Genomic DNA, 23,330 nt, shown 5'->3' with positions numbered 1-23,330 from the left:
GCAGCACACGAATGCAGAGGAGGATTTTCATCACGGATTAAAGGATGGAGGGGAATGAAAGTGGGGTACAGGTAGTCAGGGCAGGGGGCCTTCTGGGCTGAGTGATGCTGAGGGGCCAGCCAAGGGGTGGGGCATTCTGGCAGTGGGAGCAGCAAGTGCAAAGGCCCTGAGGCAGGAGCAGCGGACAGGCTGAGTGGCCTGAGCAAGGTGCAGAAGAGAGGGGGGGAGGGGAGGGAGTTGGTGCAAGGCTTGGTGGGCTCTGGGGATGACTTTGGCTGTTTCTCCAAGTAGGGGGACAGCCAAAGAGGGCTGTGAGCTGAGGAGGGATGTACCCTAACTCAGGGGTTCACGATGACCTCTGGTTGCTGTGGGGAGTATAGACTGGAGGAGGCAGTGAGGGTGGGTGCCAGGGTGGAGGCAACAGCAGTGGTCCAGGTGGACAGAGATGGAGGACTGGGGTCTGTCCCTCAGGAGTCCCTGGGGGCAGGACCACGTATCAGACAACAGGTTATCACCTGGTCCTAACACTCCCATCTTCCAGTTGAAAAAAACTGAGGCTGAGCTGATCCCTAGGTGATGCTCTGAGCACCACAACTGAGTCCCAGGTGACCCAACACCCTGGGGAATGAAGCTGGAAAAACCTAGAGCCTTAGTAAGAAGCCGAAGACCCCTTCTGTTTGGAGGGGGGGGGTCACTGTAGTCAATGCTCACCATGCCACCCCCGAGCCAGGCTCCAGATGTGCCTCAGGGAGGCCAGAGCAAGTGCAAGGTAGAGTGAGGAGGAAGGAACATGAGATTCCTGCCCAAGGTCTGGAGTCAGATGCCCCCGGGGGCCTCCACCCCTTCCTATCCGTGGGACTTTGGGCTGTTGGGGGGAAGGGGGCTGTAACCATTCTAAGCCTCAGTTTCCCCACCAGAAAAATGGAAATGATAACAGTACTTTGTACAGCTGAGTCAGGCTCTTCTGGAGGGTTCGAGAAATCATGGCTGAGAGGCACTTAGCATACAGTCCATCAGATTGGAAGAGCTTGTCTCCTCCATCAGACAAGGGTATCGTTTTAGAGACCTATGAGGAGTGCCCCTGTCTCCTCCTTCAGACTGGATCAGCTCTCTCCTCCATCAGACACTTAGGATAGAGCAAGTATCAAAATTATCCTGTCAGGCTTCCTGAGAGTGTTTTTTGCTAACAGGCATGATTTCCTTTTTTTCTTTTTGTGCATGATTTCTTAAAAAACCCTGGTTTCTATGCTCAAATAGAGAAATGCCAAGTTAGACACAGGTGAGGTTTCTTTACAGGGAGACGTGTCAAGGTCTTTCATACACTGACATGCGTCGAGTAAAAGCCAAAGTCCTCACTGTGGCCCAAAAGATCCTTCATGATCTATGGAATCACCTCCTCGCTTTCATCTCCTCCCCTTGGAGCCCTTGATGCTCCACACCACACCAAGCATGCTCCTGCCTCAGGGCCTTTGCAACGGCTGTTCCTTCTGCATGCACAGCCACACAACTCACTCCTCCTCTTCCTCAGTAGGTCCCCACTCTCACTGTCCCTCTTATCCTGTTTCAGGTTTCTTTCCAGCTGCTACTGTCCCCTGGCTACACAGTGATTTGCATATTTTGTATCTTGCTACGATGCCTGCTCTGTGGGGGCAGAAGCCATTTCCTGTTTGGTTCAGCGCTGTGAGTACCAGGGCCTATCATGCAGTGGGTGCTCTGTAAATATTTCTCAAATGAGTGGATGGTAATTAAGAGCATGCATTTGGAACCACAGATCCAGGTCCAAATGCTATTATGTAGTCTCAGCTGTCCGTGCCTCATTTCCTCATGGGGGCACCGGGAAGGTTCAATAAGCATGGGCTGCACACAGCACCAGCCCAGAGTCCCCACCGCCCACCCTGCCAGGGTTGACACTCACAGAGCACTTGATGTTCATGCGAGAGTACAGCATGGATGCGATTTCACTCTGCCCGGCGTCCAAGGCCACCATCAAAGCTGTGCTCCCGTCCTGTAAGGCATCCACTGCTATGACGAGGCCCCGAGCTGGGCTCCCGCCCTCCCCGGGGTGCACCTGGGGGGGGACTCACGCGATCAGTGAGCGAGATGTCGCAGCTGGGCACAGCCAGCAGGAGCCCTGTGATCTCCTTGTGGCCGTGCTCACAGGCGCACATGAGGGCCGTGGAGCCGTCATCATCCTGCACGTTGACATCTGCTTCACAGGCCAGCAGAGCTTTGACCACATCCACCCGTCCGTGGCTGACCGCCAGCATCAGGGCTGTCTGTCCCGCCTGGGCAGGGCAAGGAAAAGGTTTATGGACCATGCAGGCCCCAAGGCATGACACCCTTGCTCTGGAACCTTCCGTGGTTCCCAAGTACTGTGATATTAACAGTATCCCCACTTGCTGGCCTTCTAGATCTCAAACAATTCCTCCCACCACCGGGCCTTTGCACCTGCTGGTTCCTTCTCTTCCTGCTGTCCCCTCATCCCTCACGTTTTGGCTTAAACATTTCCTCTTTGGAGAGGTGTTACTTGCCTACCCACTCCCATCCCCAACTAAAGCTGATTCCTAGCTCCCAGATGTAAATATAGATGTAAAAACTTATTGATCTAAGATTTGTATACTTTTCTGTATGTCAGTTGAACCTCAATAAAAATTAAATCAACGTTCATTAGTGGCTGAATGGAAAAGCAAACTGTCATATACCCATACTACAGAGTATCATTCAGCCTTAGAGGTGAATGAAGCACTGATGCACACCGCATCACGGACGGATCTTGAAAATGTTACACTCAGTGGAAGAAGCCAGACAAAAGAATACGTATTATGTGATCCTAATTATATAAAATATCCAGAATTGGTAAATCGATAGAGATAGAAAACAGATGGGTGTTTGCCAGGAACAGAGGGAGAGGGGATGGGGAGTGACTGCTAATGGCACAGAGCTTCCTTCTGGGGTGATAGGAATGTTCTAGAAGTAGATAGAGGTGATGGTTGTACAACACTGTGAATGTACTAAATGCCACTGAATTGTATACTTTAAAAGCTATAATATTTTTTAAATTATTATTTGTGTGTGTGTGTGAGAGAGAGAGAGAGAAAGAGAGAGAGAGAGGGAGAGGGAGAGAGAGAGAGAAAACGCTCATGTGCAGGGGGCAGAGCAGAGAATCTTTTTTTTTCAGAGCAGAGAATCTTAATCAGGCATCATGCCTAGCACAGAGCCGAACACAAGGCTCGATCTCATGACCTGAGATCATGACCTGAGTAGAAATTAAAGAGTTGGATGGTGAATCAACTGAGCCATCCAGAACCCATTTATTATTATTATTATTATTATTATTTTTTTTTTTTTTTTTAAGTAAACTCTACTCCCAGGGTGGCACTCAAACTCAAACAGGACCCAGGATCAAGAATCACATGCTTTACCAACTGAGCCAGCCAGGTGCCCCTAAATGGATACTCTTATGTGAATTTCACCTCAGTTAAAATAAGTAAACCATTGAAATACTGTTTTTACTTAAAAACTAAATCAATAGGGACGCCTGGGTAGCTCAGCAGTTGAGTGTATGCCTTTGGCTCAGGGTGTGATCCCAGTTCAAGGATCGAGTCCCACTTCAGGCTCCCTGATGGGGAGGAGCCTTCTTCTCTCTCTGCCTATGTCTCTGCCTCTCTGTGTCTTTCATGAATAAATAAATCAAATCTTAAAAAAAAAAAAAAAACTAAATCAATAGAAGAGCCAGCAGGGTCTGTTCTTGCTTGTTATGCCCTGTGACAGAGCCCTGCTTCTATCCTGTGTTTTTTTTTTTTTTTTTAAAGATTTTATTTATTCATTTGAGAGAGGGAGAGGGAGCATGAGCAGGGGAGGGGTAGAGGGAGAAGCAGACTCCCCGCTGAGCAGGGAGCCTGACTTGACACAGGGCTCAATCCAGGGCCCTGAGATCATGACCTGACCTGAAGGCAGACACTTATCGGACTGAGGCACCCAGGCGCCTCTCCTTCGCTGTCTTTAAGCTGTTGCAAATCCCCCCCTTTCCTGCTATCCCCATAGAGTCCTGGCTGCCCTTCTGCCCAGGTGCCTGTCCATGCCCCAGTCACCTCCACGGTCTCCTGGCTTCTGCTCCCCAACATGCAGCCAAAGGGAGATTTTTCAAATCAGAAAGCAGGCCATTGCCACCGCCCTGGTTAAATGCCGCTGGTGGCTTTCTGCAGCCCCTGACCAAACCTGCTCCAAGCCTCTGTGCTGCCTGGAATGCTCTCAGCTCCCAGAGCTCCAGGCCGCTAGTGAACTTCAGGAGGGCGGAGATGTGCCCGCTCGTCCACCATCTGAATCCCTAGCATCTTCAGCTGCTGCTCAATGAATTACCAAGCACGACGTGGGATGGTGTCAGATTAAGAATGGTGGAGGATCCCTCCCACACCCCACACCCCATCTCCACTGGAAGGCCCTGTATCAGAGGCAGTCTGGCAGGCAGGTCATTAAGGATGGGGTTCTAGGGGCATCTGGTCTGGGTGGCTTGGTCGGTTGGACATCCACCTTCAGCTTGTCACGATCCCGGGGTCCTGGGATCAAGCCCCAAGTTGGAAGAGCAGGGAGCCTGCTTCTCCTTCTCTATTTGCCTGTCACTCTGCCTACTGTGCTCTCTCTCACTCTGTCAAATAAATAAAATCTTGAAAAAACAAAAAAAAGAAAAAAAAGAAAAAAAAGAATGGGGTTCTAAAGCTAGATCAGCTGGGTTCAAATCCCACCTCCTTTAGTCTGACCTGGAAGAAATGAGTGCTTCTCTGAGACTCAGCTTCCTCTTCCGTGCAGTGGGGATTCTCCCCCTGGGCACGGAATGAGATCACACCTGGGCTTGGTGCACAGCCAGGGCTCGGGAAGCAGAAGTACCACTGGGGTCTGCAGCACCAAGGGCCTGTACCTGGCTGGCTTTGGCATTGACATCTCCAAGCCGGAAGAGCTGCAAGACGGTCTCGATGTCATCCTGGGTCTTCAGGTTGGCCAGGGCAGTGAGCATGATGGGGCTGTAGCCAGCACGGTTCTGCTTGTCCACCTGGCACACACCTGGGGGGGTGGTAAGGAGGAGTGGGACCCTCAGACCTCAAAACTGGGGGAGGGCCCATGAGAACCAGGCAACGTCTTGGCTATCACAGTCTAGCTGTGGCCTGAGTCCTACCTTTCCCCAGGTTGAGTGCCCCATTCTGCCCCAGGGTCTGCACCTCTATTATGCTGCCCCATTAGATGAGGGACTTCTAAGGAGGGGGAGACTGTGTCTCCTTCATCAGCCTGGAGACTCTGACACTGGCACGCAGGTTTAGGGCTAAGAGTAGGGGACTGTGTCTTCTCCACTAATCTGGAAGAGCCAGTCCCCCTTCAGACTAGCCTCTACCTTCTCCATCAGATTGTGGGCCCTGCTTCCTTCATCAGTCTGGGAGGCTGTTATCTTCTTTGTTAGACCAGGGAAGAGCAGATTTCTTCCTGCCTATTCAAGGACCACATCTTTGAAGTCCCAGGAGGGAGGCTATGGCCTTCTCTCAGACCATGGCTCCAGAGAGGTCACCTTCATCACATAGGGGTCCTTGGGGGTGGTGGAAAAGTCTACACAAAGACTGTGTCTGCCTTCGCCAGTGTGCGGGGGCTATGGGTATGGACTGTACCTCCCTGACCAGGCTGGAGGGTGGTGTCTCCTCCACCAGACAGGGAGGACAGCGTCCCCCCATCAGACCAGAAGGCTGGCATGCCCTCAAGAGACTATGAAGGCAGTGTCTCCCCCATCAGACCATAAGCTGGGGGTAGCAGCCAGCCCACTTGCCCAGGGCCCCCCTGTCCTGCCCCACTGGCTCACCGCTGTCGAGCAGCTGCCGTACCACGGGGAAGTTGGCATGAGACACGGAGTAGTGCAGAGCGGTGTTGCCATTGCTGTCGGCGATGTTGACCACGTAGTCCAGCAGGCGCACTGACATGGCCCGGAACGTGACCAGGTGGCGCCGCACGAGCTCGGGGTGGGCGTCGCTGCGGCAGGCCAGGCGCAGCCACTCCTGCAGCACCGTGGTGTAGGCCACTTTCTGGATGCGGAGGGGAGGAGAAGGGTAAGAGGGCGGCAGCAGCCTGCTCCCCGCCAATTGGACTGAGCCCCAGGTGTGGACACCCCTGTCCCGAACCAGAGCCTGAAGGAGAAGCGTGGACAACCCTCCCTGGGTAAGCCCCTTGCACTAAAGAGTGTGGTCTCCCCATCCCGGACAAGGGAGGCCCAGGTGTGCCCCCAAGGAAGGTGTGAGCATCTCCATCCTGCGCATGTGCTCTTCAGAGGCAAGGACAGACACCAGACAAGAGAAATGTGGCACCGCCTCCCTCAAGATCCCAAAACAACAGGAACCAGAGGCCAGGACTGCCAACAGGTGACCGTCTCCGGCCCCGCCCACCACCCTGGCCCCCATCCAAGGCCCATGACCCAAGCCCGACCACCCCACCTCCCAAGCTCTCTGCTTGGATCCTGGAGTCCCTTCGAAGCCGGCACAGGGAGACACTGTGGATGAGACGCTGGGGTAGGGGTGGAAGGGAAGAAGGGGACCCCGGACCCAGGGCCCCATCATACCAGCTCCCGCTCAGTGAGGGCATTCGGATTGTCCAGGTACTTTTCCAGGGCCAGGCAGGCTGAGATGAGGTCGGGGCTTAACTCCATCCTGCAAGGGGTGGACAAGACGGAAGTTTACCTTGGGAGCACTCACCTCGGCCTCCTGGGTGACCACAGACAGGGGGAACACACAGATTCCAAGAGAAAGTGGACACACAGACTAAAGTTTATTCCAAGTGGGCAGTAGTGGATAGAAAATCTTTGCCCAAAGGCAGATTTTTCATCAGGGTGGAAAAAAAAAAAAAAGATTCAAACATGTGGGCAGGTGGGGCATTCATCCCAAAGACAGTGGGTGGCTTAAGGACAAATTCTGCCTGCCCCTTAAATTCTAACCCCAATAACCCAAACTGCCTGCATCAGTTTATCAAAGCCTGTAGACCTTCCGATAGCCAGGAGAAAGCACTTGTTTGCTAATTCAGACTAAGGTGTGTATGACTGATGGGAGGTTCCTTCAGAGGGCATGAATGGTGAGATCTGAGGCAGAAGTCACCCACCTCACCCTGTCTGAGTCCCTCCTAACAGAGAAAACTGACCGGATCTCCTCCTCTGCATTCGCTCCTGATGCTGCCTCCGCCACAGGCACGTGCTGAGACTCCCGAGGCAGCTGGCACACCTCCTGGCTGGTCTTGGCTGCTGCTGTCCCCGAGGGCCTGAGCTGGGGGGCTTCGACCACACTTGGAACCCTCTCCTCTGGCTCTGGGGCCTCATTCTCTGTGCTCTCATTGTCCGAGAAGTTCTCTGCTGTGCTAGAGTCCTCAGATGAGGACTCGTATCTGGGAAGGAAGGACGGGCAGAGTGAGGAGATGCTGCAGATGGGACAGGACATGGCAGGGGAGGGCACAGGGTTCTGACAACTTGACTGCTCTGCGCCTTGGCTTCCCCATCTGTTAGGTGGGAGTAATGGCAGTATCTACGTCACAGAGCTGCAGGGATGTGCCTTCCAGCACCTGGCACCCAGTAGGTGCTCAATAAACACTAGCTCAGCCTGTGATAATGCTCAGGGTGGGTCAGGGAGAAATATTGCTCTCACCTTCCACCTCTTCCCCCTTTGCCTCTTACGCAGGTCCCTCAACCCACTGCAAACAGGTCTCTCTTGTGCTTCTTGCTGCCTCTGGACAAAGTCTAAGCTTTTGGGCCTAGCAGTCAAGCCCCCAAACGGTCCCTGACTCCAACCTCCTGTGCCTCTTGCTTCTCAAGGGTATCACTGCTTCCTCTCACCAGAGCCTTTATCAGGCTGTGCCCTTTACCGGGAGTGCCCTCCCAACCCCCACTCTTCACTTGGTAGCTCCTGCTTATCCTTTTTTTTTTTTTTAAAGATTTTATTTCTTTAAAAAAAAAAAAAAAAAAAGATTTTATTTCTTTATTTGAGAGAGAGAGAGCGAGCACAAGAACAGGGAGGGTCAGAGGTTGAAGTAGGCTCCCTGCCAAGCAAGGAGCCTGATGTAGGTCTCGATCCTGGGACTCTGTGATCATGACCTGAGTCAAAGGCAGATGTTTAACCGACTGAGCCCCTCCAGGCTCTCTCTGCTTATCCTGCAGCACACTCATCCCCTCCTTCAGTGTCCTCTCTGGGGACACCAACGCCTCCCCTGACACAGTCTGAGGAGGGGCATGGGGCAGAGGCTGCGGCCCAGGCTCGGGAGTCTGATTCCCGGTGGCCGTGTGAGCTCCAGCAAGTCACTTGGCCCCGAAGTGCCTCGGTGTCCCCAAGTGGCTACTGTGCTTTGGTTCCAGTAATGAATCAAAACAAGGGGCCCAAAAAAAAAACAAAACAAAAAACAAAAAAAAAAAAAAAACAAGGGGCCCAGACCAGGGGGCATTCTTGGACATGAAGGAGCCAAGGAACAAGGAGGAAGGTAAAAGCTGAGGAAAGGGTGGTAGCGTGGGCTGGGGGAAGGGGAGGCCCCCCCTCTCACCCGCCGTTGACGCCCACAAACTGCAGGCTCCTCCGCCGGGCTGCAGGGTCTGCAGGCTCCTCTTTGCGCTTCATGATGGACCGTACGCCGACCTGGGGCTCACCTGCGGGGACGGGCGGCATCATAAGAACCTCCCTGAGCTGGACCCTAAGCCCAGGCCTCCAGCGCCCCGTCCCCCTGGGAGGCCACCCGCACTTACCTGCACCCCCCACCTCCTGTGACTGGCATGAGGCTGCTTGCCTGGTGGGCTCCCCGTCAGCAGCAGCCCGGGCAGCCGACCCACCTGCACTCTTCTCAGGCTGTGCCAGGGAGGTGGCCTCCACCCCTGGGGGTGACGACGGTGACTCTGCAGGAGCCGGTGGGAGCTCTGGAGGGGAGGAAGAGAGGTGCTCACCACGGGTGGATAAGAGCTGGGTCCTTGGGGTCACATGCCCTGGGGCCAGGTGCTCTGGGGGCTGATGCTCATGTCACTTCGTCAAGTCTTCCCACCCCATGAGATCCGGATTGTTACAGATGAGAAAACTGAGGCACAGAGGGTTGCCTGGAGTCACCCAGTGAATGAGCAGCAGAATCTGATTCCACCAGCGGTCTCTTGCCTGCAACAGCAGTGGGTCAGGGACAGGGAAGACGCTGCAACCTTACAATCCTGGCTTGTGACCCCCACCTCTCCAATATCACTCTGAAGGTCGTCTGGAAACGAGGTGTGATCACAGCCAAGAGTCGTGGTCATGGGAGGGTCTCAAATCTCCCATGAACAAGCTGTGTGACCTCAGGTAAGTCACTTAACCTCTCTGTGCGTCAGGAGAATGGCATTTCCTCCATCATGGCATTTCTGTGCGGACTGAGGACCACAGTGTGGGGGGAAGGGCTTAGAACAAGGTCTGGACATCAACAGTGCTCGAGGATCTTGAATTGTAGACGCTACTTTGATAAGACTTATTAGTATTTTAATAAGAGCAAGGCTGTGTTATGATATCACAGCTCCCTTCTTCTGAACTTTAAGCAGGTTAACACTTTAACAATCAGGAAAAAAAACAATAAGGGCTATTGCAAAATAAATTTTTTGAAAGATTTTATTTGAGAGAGAGAGAGAGTGAGAGTATGAGCAGGGGGAGAGGGAGAAGCAGGCTCCTCGCTGAGCATGGAGCCGGATGTGGGGCTTAATACCAGGACCCTGGAATCATGACCTGAGCCAAAGACACTTAATCCACTGAGCCTCCCAGGTGTCCCCAGAAAATAAAAATTAAAACCCCACCCATGTAGGGGTGCCTGAGTGGCTCAGTCGGTTAAGCACCTGACTCTTGGTTTCAGCTCAGGTCATGATCTTGAGACATGGGTTGGGATCCACGCTCAGTGCAGAATCTGCTTGAGATTTTCTCTCCCCTTCTGCCTCCGCTCCTCCCACCCCACTCACAGGGGGACGCATGCGCGCTCTCTCTCTCTCTAACAAATAAACAAAATCTTAAAAACAAAAAACAAAAACAACCCAAGCCCACCCTGGTAGATTTTCAGTGTGAGAAGATGAAAATGTTCTGGAAATGGATGGTGGGGGTGGTTGTACAACAATGTGAATGTGCTTAGTGCCACTGAACTGGACACTTTAGGGATCCCTGGGTGGCGCAGCGGTTTGGAGCCTGCCTTTGGCCCAGGGCGTGATCCTGGAGACCCAGGATCGAATCCCACGTCAGGCTCCCGGTGCATGGAGCCTGATTCTCCCTCTGCCTACGTCTCTGCTGCCTCTGCCTCTCTCTCTCTCTCTCTCTCTCTCTCTGACTATCATAAATAAATAAAAAAATTTTTAAAAAAGTGAACTGGACACTTTAAAATGGTTAAGATTGGGGGGTGTGATGTGGGGGGACACCTGGGTGGCTCAGTGGTTGAGCTTCTGCCTTCAGCCCAGGGTGTGATCCTGGAGTCCTGGGATCGAGTCCCACATCGGGCTCCCTGCATGGAGCCTGCCTCTCCCTCTGCCTGTGTCTCTGCCTCTCTCTCTCTGTGTCTCTCATGAATTAAAAAAAAAAAAAAAGACAGGGGGGCGGGGTGGCAAATGGCTGGCTCAGTCAGTGGAGCATGTGACTCTTGGTCTCAGGGTCATGAGTTCAAGCCCCACATTGGGGATGGAGCCACTTTAAAAAATAAAGTGGCTAAGATGGTTAAGTTTTATATCATGCATATGTATATGTTACCACATTTAAGAAACCCTACCCAGGTTTGGTAGAGGACAAAGGTGACTCTGAGGGCGCTAGTCCCTGGGGTGCCCCCTGCCCATGTTGGTGGGAGTGGGGTGGCAGGGTGCTCCAGGCCTGGATTGCCAGCCTGGTGCCAGGAATAAAAGTGCCACTGTGAGTGGCTGTCCCCAACTCAGAACCTGCTCAGGGCCCCCCACAGGCCAAGTGTGGCTTCCATGTCACTGCTTCCCCAGGGCGTCTCATTTCAACCGCTGGCCTTGGGGTCTGCTGGGCAATTCCCTTCAATTCCCTTGAATGGTTACAACCTTTTCTGACATACACAGTAACTACTTCAAGTCTATGATACTCAAATGGAGTTAAGAACAGAGAAGGGACACCTGGGTGGCTCAGTGGTTGAGCGTTTGCCTTTGACTCAGGGCGTGATTCCGGGGTCTGGGATCAAGTCCCACATCAGGCTCCTTGCAGGGAGCCTGTTTCTCCCCCTTCCTGTGTCTCTGCCTCTCTCTGTGTGTCTCTCATGAATAAATAAATAAAATTAAAAAAAAAAAAAAAGAACAGAGAGGAAATAGAACAAGCACAGAGTGAAGGACAGATGAGACCCAGCCACAGAATGTGTCTCTGACAGCACCCAGCTCAGGGTGTGGCTGGGCCAGGCCGATTCCAGAGCCGCAGCCCAAGCCCCTGTGGGGAACCAAAGCACACGCTGGGTGTCTATGTGGCTCTCCCGGTTTCTTTTTTAAACTCTGTCAATAAAGTCAATCAAACAAACAAACAAAATCACTATATGGCCAAGTGGAAGGTGTCAGAAGGCAGACGGGCCAGTTCAGAACCTTGGTTATTTGCCCCAAACTCAAGACTCTTAATTTAAAGACCTGGGAGGGTAAAAAAAAATAAAAAATAAAAAATAAATCAGGTGAAACAACACTCAGCTTGGTGAAAGAAACCAGTCACAAAAGGACAAATCCTGTCTGATTCCACTTATGTGAGGTCCTCAGGGGAGTCACATTCACAGACAGGAAGTCGATGGTGGGCGCCAAGAGCTGGGGGAGGGAATGGGGAGTCTGTGTTTAAGAGTTTCAGTTTGGAAAGATGGGAAAGTTCTAGGGAGGGATGCTGGTGCCATGTGAATGTACTTCATGCCACTCAATTGGCCAGTCAGACATGCTAAGTTTCATGTTCATTGTTCTTTACCACAATTTTTTAAGACATAGAAAAAGGAAACAAACAAAAAAAGAAACAGAGCAGCACTATAACCCATTCTGCCCCAAAGGTAAAGCAGGCCCTGTCTCCAAAAGCTTGGATGGCTCCTTCTGGTGTGAGGAGTTCGAAGTCAGGCACTGCAACTGTTAAAACAGCAATGACAATAATAGAACTGATCGAAATTGTTATTGTCATTCCACTAAGGAACAGGGCAAAACGACAAAACGACACCACAGTTTATATGGAAGAACCGAAGTCTATGACCAGCCAAAACAACCTTATAGTAAAAGAGTAGAGATGGGGAACCTGGCTGAGGAGGGCATAGTAAAACATGCCAAACAGCCAAACAGCCACAGTGGCCAAAAGAGCAAATGCTGCTGAGGGAAGAAATGGGCCAAAGGAACAAAAAAAGAGAAGACCCAGCAAAGGCCCCAGCTGAGGGAGCTTGGGTTAAGACAAAGGGGTTTCCACAAATTAGTGGGAAAGATGGTCTTGGGGTGTGGTGCTGGGAAAAGAAGCTCACTCAACCCAAGAAAAATCAAGCTGCATCCCTACCTCACACCTTAACATGAAAACTCAGAAGGATGGATGTAGCTACAGGAAGGTACAAAGCTACAGGAAGAAAATGTAACAGAATATCGGGGGCCTCAGGAAGAGGAAAGATTCCTTTAAAAATTCATCAAAGATAGGGCACCTGCATGGCTCAGTGGTTGGGCATCTGCCTTGGCTCAGGGTGTGATCCCAGGGTCCTGGGATCAAGTCCCACATCAGGCTCCCCACAGGGACCCTGCTTCTCCCTCTGCCTAGGTCTATGCCTCTCTGTGTCTCTCGTGAATAAATAAATAAAATATTAAAAAAAAATTCCTCAAAGATGAGGCGCCTGGGTGCCTTAGTTGGTTAAATGTCTGACTCTTGATTTTGGCTCAGGTCATGATCTCAAGATTGTGAGATCAAGCCTGGCATCAGGATCCGTGCTAAGTGCGCAGCCTGCTTACAATTCTCTCTATCCCTCTCCCTACTCCTCGTTCTCTGTCTCTAAAAACAAATAAACAAACCTCAAACTACATATGAAAAATACAAGATGATCTCACTTACATGTAGAAGTAAAAAAACAAAACAAAAACAAAAACAAAAAAACCCCAAGGGATTTGTGGGTGGCTCAGCAGTTTAGTGCCTGCCTTCAGCCCAGGCATGATCCTGGAGTCCTGAGATCGAGTCCCGCATCAGGCTCCCTGCATGGAGCCTGCTTCTCCCTCTGCCTGAGTCTCTGCCTCTCTCCCTCTCTGTGTCTATCATGAATAAATAAATAAAATCTTAAAAAAAAAAAAAAAACAAACTCCTAGATGCAGAGAACAGACCGGTAGTTTCCTGAGTAAGGGGGTGAGAAAATGGGAGAAAGGGGTCAAAATGTACAAATTTCCAGGTATGAAATACATAAATCCTGGATCTGTCCTGTGCAGCATGGTGACTATAGCTAATAATGCTGTATTGAATGAACATCTGAAAGTTGCTAAGAGAGGAGATCTTAAATGTTGTCACAAGAAAAAGTCTGGAACTCTGTGAGCTGCCAGATATTAACTAAACTTACTGTAATAATTATTTTGCAATATATACAAATATCACAATCATTATTTGATTACCCTGAATGGGTACAGTGCTACATGCCAATTATAAGTCAATAAAATTTGAAAAAAAAAATTTAAAAATTAACAAAAGAAGAAAAATAGGATGGGTTTAACTGTATTTGACATGAACATTTCTACTTCATTATAAAACAACAACCTTCATAGACAAAGTTAAATGACAGGATATACACTATGGGAAAATATTCACAATGCCAGAAGTGGCCAAAGATTTTCTTCTAGAACAAGACTCAATAAACTTTTTCTGTAAGGGGCCAGGCAATAAATATTCTGTTATGTGGGCTGGAAGGTCTCATTTGCAAAAGCAGCCCTGGACAGTATGTAAATTAATGGGCATGGCTGTGTCACAACACGAATTTCATATTAATTTTGTTCGTGTCACAAAATGTTGTTCTTCTTTTCACATTGTTCAACCATTTAAAAATATGAAAAACCATGCTTAGCTTGTGAGCCTATAAAAACAGGCAGTGGGCTGGACTTGGCCCAAAGGCTGTAGTTTGCCAACCTCGATCCTGGAATATGTCAGAACTTCTCAAAATTGCCCAAGGAAAAACGGACAAAGGCTACAAATAAGTGATTCACAGAGGAGTCTTATGAAACATGTATGGTGATGCCCTATCTCACCAAAAGATCAAAGAAATGCACATTAAAACAAGGAGATACCACCCTGCACCAGAGTCGATGGGCAAAACATGAGAGAAAAAACTTCGTGTTGGTGGGTATGTGGGGCAATGGGCACCTCAGATCCAAGCGTGGCTGGTGGGAGCTTGGACAGGGAGAGCTTGCCCAGAGAGGATTGGACAAAACCTGGAGTGAAATGGTGAATTCCCTGTGAATCAGCAACCCCAGGGGAAGCGACATGTGAAGACAGCACCAGCACTGCTCATGGCAGCCAGGAGCTGGACATAACTGGGTGCCCCCAAGGGGGTATGGATGAGAAAAGCGTAGCACACACTAGGGCAGAAGGCGATGTGGTCCTTCTGACTGACAAACCCAATGTAGAAGCATCAGGGTGGAGAGTTCAAAAAGAGTGTACAGAGAGATAAAAAAAGAGAGAGAGAGAGAGAAACAGCAAGATTTTTTTCTTCGGAAATCACAATACCATTTTAGGAAATCAAGCATGCACAGAGCATATTTTTCAAGGACACTGAAATGTCTAAATAAGCTTCTGGAAGGTGGATTGCGAGGAATGATATTACATGGGCTGGGGGGGGAGTGTGAGCGGCATAGAGCAGGGGTTGGCGAAATATGGACTATGGGCACGATTTTTGCATTCTTGATGGTCGGAAAAACAAAAAAGAATGCTATCTGGGACATGTGAAAATTACATGAAATTGCATTTCATACAGCCACGCTTGTTCCGTTCTATACTGTCCACACTTACGTGCTACAGAAGCAGAACCGAGACGCTAAACTCATCAAAATTCGTGCACAAAATATGCTAATTTTTTTGCATATTAAGCTCACTGCAATCAAGCTTAAAAGAGAGAGAGAGAGAGAGAGAGAACCAAGCAGAATTGAGCCATTGCCACTAAGATCATACGGCCCACGGAGCTGAAAATATTTACCGACCCTCAGCACTGGGGGTGGAAGGTGGAGGTGGAAAAAGAATCAAGTAAAATGAGGGAGCTGGCAGACGCAGATGGAGATGGTCACTGTGAGCAGAAGAATTTAGATGAACTCAGTTTGGGCCTCCTTTGGCCAAAAGAAATTTTTAAAAATTTAAATCACTCAGCCACCCAGTGTAGGAAGGGAGTGGGGCCACAGGGGAATAAAGCAAGTTGGCAAGAGACATCATGGTCCTCAAAAATGGTCTTCCAGAAACCTGTCCTGAGAAAACAGAAGACGTGAGGGGTTTCTGCAGAGGGACGTCTGTGTGGCGCCCGATGACAGCAGACATCGACGTGGCTCACCAGTAAATACTACGTCCCGGGAATTTTTAATCACGGGAAGAAATGCCCCTGGGATCAGGTTCCATCAAAGAAAACCAAAGGCGGAGTTTGAATCCTGGCTCCATGAACAGTGGGCAACCACTGGGGCCCTCTGTTTCCTCTTCTGTCAAATGGGGAATGATAACGCCACCCACCTCACAGGGGTGCTGGGGATGTAAATGAATTAAAATGGAAAAAGAGCGTCTAGAAACGCCCTGGCCCCAAGTAAAGCTACCTAAATGCTTTTAAAAGTGAAATAATGCTAGACAACACATTCCATCGGTTCCCTGTTGCTGGACTTGAAACCTACATATTATTTTCTGCATTAAAAATTTCGGAAGGAAAGAAGCAGAAGTGCTGACAACAGCTGTGTCTGGGCGGTGGTGGGTTTATGGGGGTTTTGTTTTGTGTTCCAGATTTTTCTGTACTTTCCAAACTTTCCACAGAGCATATGAATTGCTGTCATAGGAATATGTTTTGAACAGGAGCAAAGGAAATTTCAAAGCTTTGGAGCCCCCACGGATGCACACGCCCAGCTGCCCTGTCTCCCACTCATCTCCCTGCCTTGCTTTTGGGTGGTGGGGGATGGGACTTCATGAGGTCTCCCAGCCTCTGCCTGCCCCACCCACCCTTTCCAGCCTGAGGGGAAGGCTGCTTCGCCCTTTGGCTGCAGTGAGGGAATTCTAGATGGCAGAGAAGTCCTCCTTACTTCCTCCCCCAGGGAGTACTCCGGGACCTACCCATCAAGCTGGGTGACCTAAACACATGGTCCCAACGCTTGTCAAGTCCTGTACATCTAATTTCATTTTTCATATTGCTCCTCCTCCCCAGTCTGCAAGCCCTACAGGGCCCGCCGCTGATGCTCAGGCACCTCTGGACCTTGCTTGTCTGGCCTCATTACTCTAGCTGGTTCAACAGTTTACGTGCTCGAGCCCCTCCTCGCTTCAGGACCTTTGCCCCCACTGTGAACACTCTTCTTCCCACCTTGGTGCCACGTGGCTGCTGCCTCTCTTTCACATCTTGGTTTATTTTTTATTTATTTTTAATTTTTTTTAAGATTTTATTTATTTATTCATGAAAGAGAGAGAGAGAGAGAGGCAGAGACACAGGCAGAGGGAGAAGCAGGCTTCACGCCAGGAGCCTGATGTGGGACTCGATCCTGGGACTCCAGGATCGCGCCCTGAGCCAAAGGCAGGCGGTAAACCGCTGAGCCACCAGGGATCCCCCACATCTTGGTTTAAAGAGCCAACCGCTAACCCTCAAGCACCTACCATGTGCCTGATGCCACATGGAACACCCAATGGGAACTGACACATTGAAGCCTCACACTGATCTGGTGATACCAGGCTGTCAGGACACCCCTACCCCTGGCCATTTGCAAATGAGACACACAGAGGTCAAATAACTAGCTCAAGGGCACAGAACTAGGGGGTAGGGTAATCAGAGTTGGAACCCAGACCATCACCCCACCTGATGGCTGCCTACCCCACGCCCCTGTTTTATTTGCTTCAAACACCTCTCCTCTGAAATGATACTTCTTCACTTATTTACTACGGGGCTTCATTTGTTTGTCGCACTTGTCTATCTTGTTCACTGCTATACCCCCAAAGCCCAAAAGAGTCCTGCACATAGCAAATGTTCAATAAAAGTTTGCAGACTGAGAAGACACTGAAATGAACGGGCAAGCTCCAGCTCCGCCCAAGCAAAGCAGAGGCTGGGGCTGGCTGCAGCAAGGAGGAGTTAAGTGAGACACAAGGAAGAGCTTTTGGGGGCAGCAGCCCACACACAGTGGGAACATCACTAGGTCTGTGTGTCCTGCAGGCAGGCAGCCCCATGGCTGCCCTAGGTGGCATGTCTGGAATGAAGGCTGCCTCTCAGAAATCCCAAGGCGGAGCCGGGCAGAGCCCTTGGCTGGGGGCCAGAGTCAAAGGGCCGGGTGTTTGCGATGGACACAGAACAGAGGAGTGGTGCCTGGAGCTGGCCAGGAACAACATGGAAAGGCAAAAAAACACAGCTGGGTCCCCTCCCTCCAGCATGTGCCCTCTGGTCCCTCCATGGGGCTCTGACATTTGAGACCGGGATGGGGATCTAGGCTGTACCTTAGAGCCCCCTGCAGGTTCAGGCTGACCTCGGTTTAGATCCTGGCTCAGCCACTTCGTGGCTGTGCGACACAGGGCAAGTACAGCTCTTCCCTGAGCCTCAGTCTCCCCAGCAGAGAGCAGAATGGGCCTGAAAGTTATCAACAGAAGCAGCAACAATGGGATCCCTGGGTGGCGCAGCGGTTTGGCGCCTGCCTTTGGCCCAGGGTGGGATCCTGGAGACCCGGGATCAAATCCCACGTCGGGCTCCCGGTGCATGGAGCCTGCTTCTCCTTCTGCCTATGTCTCTGCATCTCTCTCTCTCTCTGTGTGACTATCATAAATAAATAAAAATTAAAAAAAAAAAAAAAAAGAAGCAGCAACAGGCAGCGCTGGAGGGTTCACTGTGTACATCAAGTCACGAGTCCTAGGGGCTGGGACTATCGTTATGCCACTTTACAGATTGGGAAGCTGAGGCCCAGAGGGGTGAAGTCCCTCACCTAGGGCTACATCATGAAGTAGAATTTGAACCCAGGTTGCTTAACTGTAAAGCCCATACTCTTCAGCCTTCCATGACTGAAAGCCTCAGCACAGCACCTGGCACCAGGCTAGCCTCTGATAAAGAACAGCTGCCATTATTATGACTCATTCTGACAGCTTCTCCCAGGAGCCTAAGGGTGGCAGTGGTGGGGCAGCTGTCTTTTGCAGATCCCACATCCCCTTTCCTGGCATGAGGACTCAGCACTTCCTCTAGGGGACACCCCCTTTGTTCCCTCAAAGGCCACAGGGCTTGGGTGGGGCTCCTCTACCCCCAGGATCTGGGGTTAGAGGATCTGCACTGGGGGCAACGAAAAACACTGTGATTTGGCTCAGTGATGGGCACATGACGGCCACTGGCCAACGAGGGGCGCTCCTGGGATCGTTTATGGGCACCATTTGGACTGAGAAGTTCCCTTTCCACCAAGATGGAAAGACAGATCCCTGGAGTGGTGGGGCCACTTTCACTCACCTGAGAAAGACCTCAAGGTGCACAGAAGATATTTGAGCACCTAGATCCAGCTATGACTGAACCCGTCACCAGGTTACATGAATAATACATTGCCTAAACCGGACTGAAATTGGTTTCTACCATTTACTGAATAAAATGGATGGGTTTTTTGGCTCAATAAGCCAACAGTCCTAGGGACCCTTCCTCAAATACCTCCTGTTTTCTGGATACTTACAATGCACTAGACATGAGGACGTACACTCAATCAGATACCTGATTTTTCTGCATGGTCCCTACAGCACAGAATCAACGGCACAACTGTCCCCTTTTTGCAGGTGAAGAGACCGGGGCTCTGAGAACCAGCGTGGTTGGTCTGACGGAAGGCCAGGGCTAAGGCTAGACCTTGGCCTTCACAGGAACAAAGGGCACCTCTCCCCCAGCCTCCCCCGTGCACTATGGCTCACCTGCTGTCCCGTCGCAGCTTCGTTCCGTGATGCTAATTTTCTTCACCAGGTGGACGTTGCCAGTGGATGCAGTGGCTGTGGGGAACGCTGTCTCTACCACCTCATGGGTACGGAACACTGCAGGGCTCTCGACCCCTCCAGGCGTTGCCAGGGACCGCAGCCCTGTCCCATAGGGCTCCAGACTCTGGGCTCGCTGTGCAGGGGCCCCGGCGGCTGTACTGGCAACCACCTCCACCTCCCGAGGGCCCTCTACCACCCGGACAGTGTCCACGCGGATGGGGCTGTCTGGTGGAGGCCGGGGCTGGGGCTGGGGCTGGGGCTGGGGGTCAGCCTGCCGGGCCTGAGCTGCCTGCAGCTCCTGGAGTGCTTTCTTGAGCTGGGTCTCCAGCACGGCGACCTTAGCGGCAAGGGCTGCCTCCCCGTCAGGCACACCCAAGTCCCGCTCTCGGACCCAGGTGCCCACGCTCCGGGTCTCGAGGGTCACCGGGTCCTCGAGGGGCTCTGGGAGGTCCAGGCAGAGCTCACTGCGGCTCCGGGCCCCTGTGGGGTGGCCCAGGAATTTCTGGCTCTTGAGCTGTACTGTGAGCTGCCGTTTCTCCTCCTGCAGCACAGAGAGCTTCACCTGGAGCACGGGGATCAGCTTCACCTGCTCCTCCAGCTGCCGCAGCTTCCGTAGCGCACCCGCCATCTGTTCCCGCACGTGGGCCAGGTGCCCAGCACTGGGAGGCACGGGTGTGGACAGTCCCGAGCCCCGTGGCGTTGGGGGTGGCAGCCCCACGCCCACCAACGAGCTTGTGGAGCCTGCTGCGCTGGGGGTCAGGGAGCCCAAGCCAGTGGGTGCAGCCGCCTGGTCCTCCAGGCGGCGACGGGCGTCCAGCAGCGTGCGCTCCACGCGCGGGTTGAAGCCGGCACGCGTCTCTAGGGCACCATACTGCGGGTAGAAGCCACGGCCACAGTAGGAGTAGGCCGAGTGGCGGCTGTCCCCACTGGCATTAGAGCACAGAGACTCAGTGGATGTCCACCAGGAGCCGGGACCCCGTGGCAGTGAGCCGAGGCGGGGCCGGCGCTGCACGGCCACGCGCCGGAGCGTGTGGCCTTTCTCAATGTCATCCACGTACTTGAGAAAGTCCAGGTCGAGGCGGTAGCCGTAGGGCGTCTCCACGGAGTATGGTGGGTCAGGCTCCCTGGCAGGGAAGGCGGGTGGGGAGGCTGGACCGGGGGCCCCTGGGGTGTGAAGAAAGACCAGGGCCTCTGAACACTGCTGTCCCCTCCTCAGGGGGAAGGCTCATGTTCACATCCCAGGGAGAGTCGAGGTTTATTCACCCACAGGAGGGGAGACCACTGGGTGCTCAACTGTGGCTCCAGTCTCAGGGCAAGGCCCTGCCCCCTCAGAAACCCTCAGGGCAAGGACCAGGGACTGTCTCTAGTCTCAGACCAGCCCCTTTCCCTAAAAGACTATCTCCCCCATCAGACCCTCTAGGGCAGAGCCAAAGGCCCTCATTCAGGCCTGCAGGGAAGGGTTGTATCCTACCCCCAGTAACCATGCCCCCCCCCCACACTGCCCCCGAGGCAAGGCCTTATCTTTCCCCCCAGACCCTGGGGCAGGGCCCTTTCTTCCCGAGCCCTCTGACCTGGGAAGGGGGCTGGCACGTGCAGGACTTGGGCCATCCTTTGGTCTGCAGACGCTCCTCAAGAGTCACCTGGGGTTTATCTCAGATCACCTGCAGCACTGGCTGAGGCTTACCTGGGGAAAAGGGGATGTTGGAGCCTGGAGTCAGGAAGAGTCTGCAGTGGGGAAGAAGGGGATGTGGCCACCCTTCCCCCACAATTGTCCCCCTCCCAATCCCTCCTCTTCCCCGAGTCTGGGACCCTCTCATAGGAACACACCCGGCCTGGCTGTGGAAAGGGGTGGGGGTGGGGGGGCCCGCGGCCTGGAACAAAGAAACCAAACCTCACGGCCCGCCTGCACATCTGTCCAGCCGCTGGACAGGATCCAGCTGTTCCCACAGCCCCGCCTCCACAAGGCCCTGGGCTGGGGGCCCCCCGAGCCTAACAGGCCCCACCCTTCCTGCACCCCTCCTCTCAGCCCAGGCCAGAAGCTGGCTACAGGGATGCATGGGGGCTGAGGTGGGCAGGGGGCTGAGGCCCTGAGTAAGGGACTGTCTTCCTGAAAGGATCCGAGGACACAGAGACACGGGGACACCAGGAGAGATGGAGCTCAGGGTAGGGGACCCCAAAGCAGAGCTGGGGCAGGCCAACCAGAGTGGGGGGGAGGGAAAGTCGGTGAGGTGGGGGAGGCAGTGAGGAGCAAAGCCTTTCCTCTTTATGGAAACAATTTTCTCTAAAAATAAACAGTTTCGCTGCCGGGCTACACGAGAACTTCCTGCCCCCCCAGGATGCGTCCGGCTCAGGGGCGCAGCAGGGATAGAAGGCCGAGTGGTGGCCAGGGAAGTCATGGGGGTGGGAGGGTGGGGAGGAAGTAAGAGAGGGTGCCTGGAGGCTGCAAAAGGGAGGGACAATCAGAGCCTCTCACTAACCCCTCCTCAGCCCTGGAGACCAGCCAGCACCCTTTTGTCCCCAACACTCAGCCTGAGCTTGGCCAGTTCTTTCTGCTGTCTGACCTCTAGCCACCCTGCTCCAGAGGCCCCAGCCCATCCCATCCCACCAAGGAGGACCCTTTCTGGCTGAGGGGGGCCAGGGCAGTGGGTACCTGGGAGGATGGACCAGGCGGGGCACCTGCCGGGCATGAAGGCGGGGCTGGGGCTCCAGGGGCGGCCAAGCTCCTCCTAGTCTTACACCCTGCTCGCCTCCTGCTTAGTGCCTTTGCTTAGTCTCTTCACGTCCCTCTGCGTCTCTCCACGCTCTCCACGCCTGTGTATCTCACTCCACTTCTCTTACCCTCTGTTTCCACGTCTCTGGCTTCCAATGCCGCCTGCAGCACAGTAACCAATTGTATGAAACTTGGTTTTCCACGAAACCAAGAACTTGGAAGTTCACCCCTACACACCAGGGAGGTGATCAAAAGCATTTTCTGGGGACCTGAGAGAGATGGGCGGGCAGGAAGCAGAATCGGAATATCCCGTGGGGGCCCCTGGAGGTGAAAAGCGGTGGGGCGAGTAATAATCATAATAGTAATAATCACCCCAGCTGCTCATCTGATCACAACATTCCCATCAGGCACAGGTTATTGCCCTGTTTTGGAAACAGGGCATCTGGGGTCACAGAAATGTACAGTGAGTTTGTCCAGGGTCACTAGAAGGGGAAGGGGCTGGGTCTGCACTTGAACCTAAGCCCGGAAGATTCCCCACTGCCAGGGTCACCTCACCCCTAGCTCCGCATCCCTCTGCCCATTTCCCAGACACAGAGACTGAAGGCAGAGGGTCTCTAGTCATCTGATCGCCCTCTAGGTGCGAGGACGACTCCAGGTCTAGAACGCAGATGGAGGTGGGGAGCGTGATGGGGGAGGTGTCTGTGGCTGAAGGCGCCCTCCCTGAGTGGGACCCTGGGGTATAAAAAAGGAAACACCGGGTCGGAGAGAGATGGAGAAAACGAGGCGGACACTCCAAGAGGGAACAGGTAACGGGGCGCGGGGCCGCGGGACCGGGGCCCGAATGGCCGCGGGGTCTCCCTGCAGCCCCCACTCCCAGCCAAGCTGGACGTCTCTGGGGTCTCCCCGCCCCAAAGATGGGGGCAAGGGTGACCCCGCCCCGTGGAGGGAGGGGGCGGGGCCTGCGGGGTCCCCGGCTAATGGCAAACAGCTGCCGCTCCCCACGCCGGCCCAGCCGCCAGGCCGAGGCCCAGCCCGGCGTCCGGCCGGGCCGCCTTCCCGCCGTCTGGGGCCCGGCCCGGCTCGGCCGCGGAGGAGGCGAGGGGGGCCGGGGCGGGGGAAGGAGGTACAGAGGACCGAGGTGGCGGAGAGGAGCAGAGCGACGGCAGGGATGGGGCGGAGGCAGGGCGAGAGGTGCAGGCGGAGGAGGACGGGGCCGGGGGCGAGAGGCAGGGACGGGGCCAAAGGCGGGGAGGGGACAGAGAGGCGGGGAACGAGGCTCTCAGAGTCCGGAAAGTTTGGACCGAGACGTAGAGTTGGAGGCAGAGGCTCGTAGAGAACGGCGAGGTCGCGCCCCGGGATTGGGGGTGGCTGGGGCGGGGACCACGCTCCAACCCCGAACCGGACTCGAACCCCGACCCAGCCTCGGGTCCTACTCGCCTCGCGCGCTCCGGCCGCCGCCGTCCCTGCGTCCCGCCGCCCGTGCGTCCTCCGCGCGCCACCGCCCGGCCGCCCGGCCCTCGGCG

At 53.3% G+C, this 23,330-nt stretch overlaps 1 protein-coding gene and 1 long non-coding RNA gene across 4 annotated transcripts in view; one reads left to right on the top strand and one right to left on the bottom strand.

The window, feature by feature from the left end:
• The window catches only part of LOC140610788 (uncharacterized), an 11,723-nt gene extending 9,056 nt beyond the window's left edge, over window positions 1-2,667 (top strand). For both annotated transcript variants that reach the window (XR_012012303.1, XR_012012302.1), the window contains exon 4: window positions 1,568-2,667. This is a non-coding gene — a long non-coding RNA (uncharacterized lncRNA). The remainder of the gene's footprint in view (window positions 1-1,567) is intronic.
• The window catches only part of KANK2 (KN motif and ankyrin repeat domains 2), a 25,630-nt gene extending 2,300 nt beyond the window's left edge, over window positions 1-23,330 (bottom strand). Inside the window, exons 1-12 of one of the 2 annotated variants that reach the window (XM_072787217.1) lie at window positions 23,245-23,330; window positions 21,748-21,969; window positions 20,669-20,781; window positions 19,038-20,261; window positions 8,744-8,911; window positions 8,545-8,647; window positions 7,162-7,401; window positions 6,590-6,677; window positions 5,840-6,059; window positions 4,916-5,058; window positions 2,085-2,285; window positions 1,916-2,005 (exon numbers count right to left, since the gene is read on the bottom strand). In XM_072787217.1, the coding sequence (XP_072643318.1) occupies window positions 1,916-2,005; window positions 2,085-2,285; window positions 4,916-5,058; window positions 5,840-6,059; window positions 6,590-6,677; window positions 7,162-7,401; window positions 8,545-8,647; window positions 8,744-8,911; window positions 19,038-20,261; window positions 20,669-20,705 (2,514 nt within the window). In that variant the 5' untranslated portion in view covers window positions 20,706-20,781; window positions 21,748-21,969; window positions 23,245-23,330. The remainder of the gene's footprint in view (window positions 1-1,915; window positions 2,006-2,084; window positions 2,286-4,915; window positions 5,059-5,839; window positions 6,060-6,589; window positions 6,678-7,161; window positions 7,402-8,544; window positions 8,648-8,743; window positions 8,912-19,037; window positions 20,262-20,668; window positions 20,782-21,747; window positions 21,970-23,244) is intronic. The other variant, XM_072787218.1, reaches the window with a different exon arrangement.

Source organism: Canis lupus, chromosome 19 (genome assembly GCF_048164855.1).
Source record: "Canis lupus baileyi chromosome 19, mCanLup2.hap1, whole genome shotgun sequence".
In the NCBI taxonomy this organism is placed as follows: Eukaryota; Metazoa; Chordata; class Mammalia; order Carnivora; family Canidae; genus Canis; species Canis lupus.
This window is presented reverse-complemented; position numbering and strand designations above follow the sequence as displayed.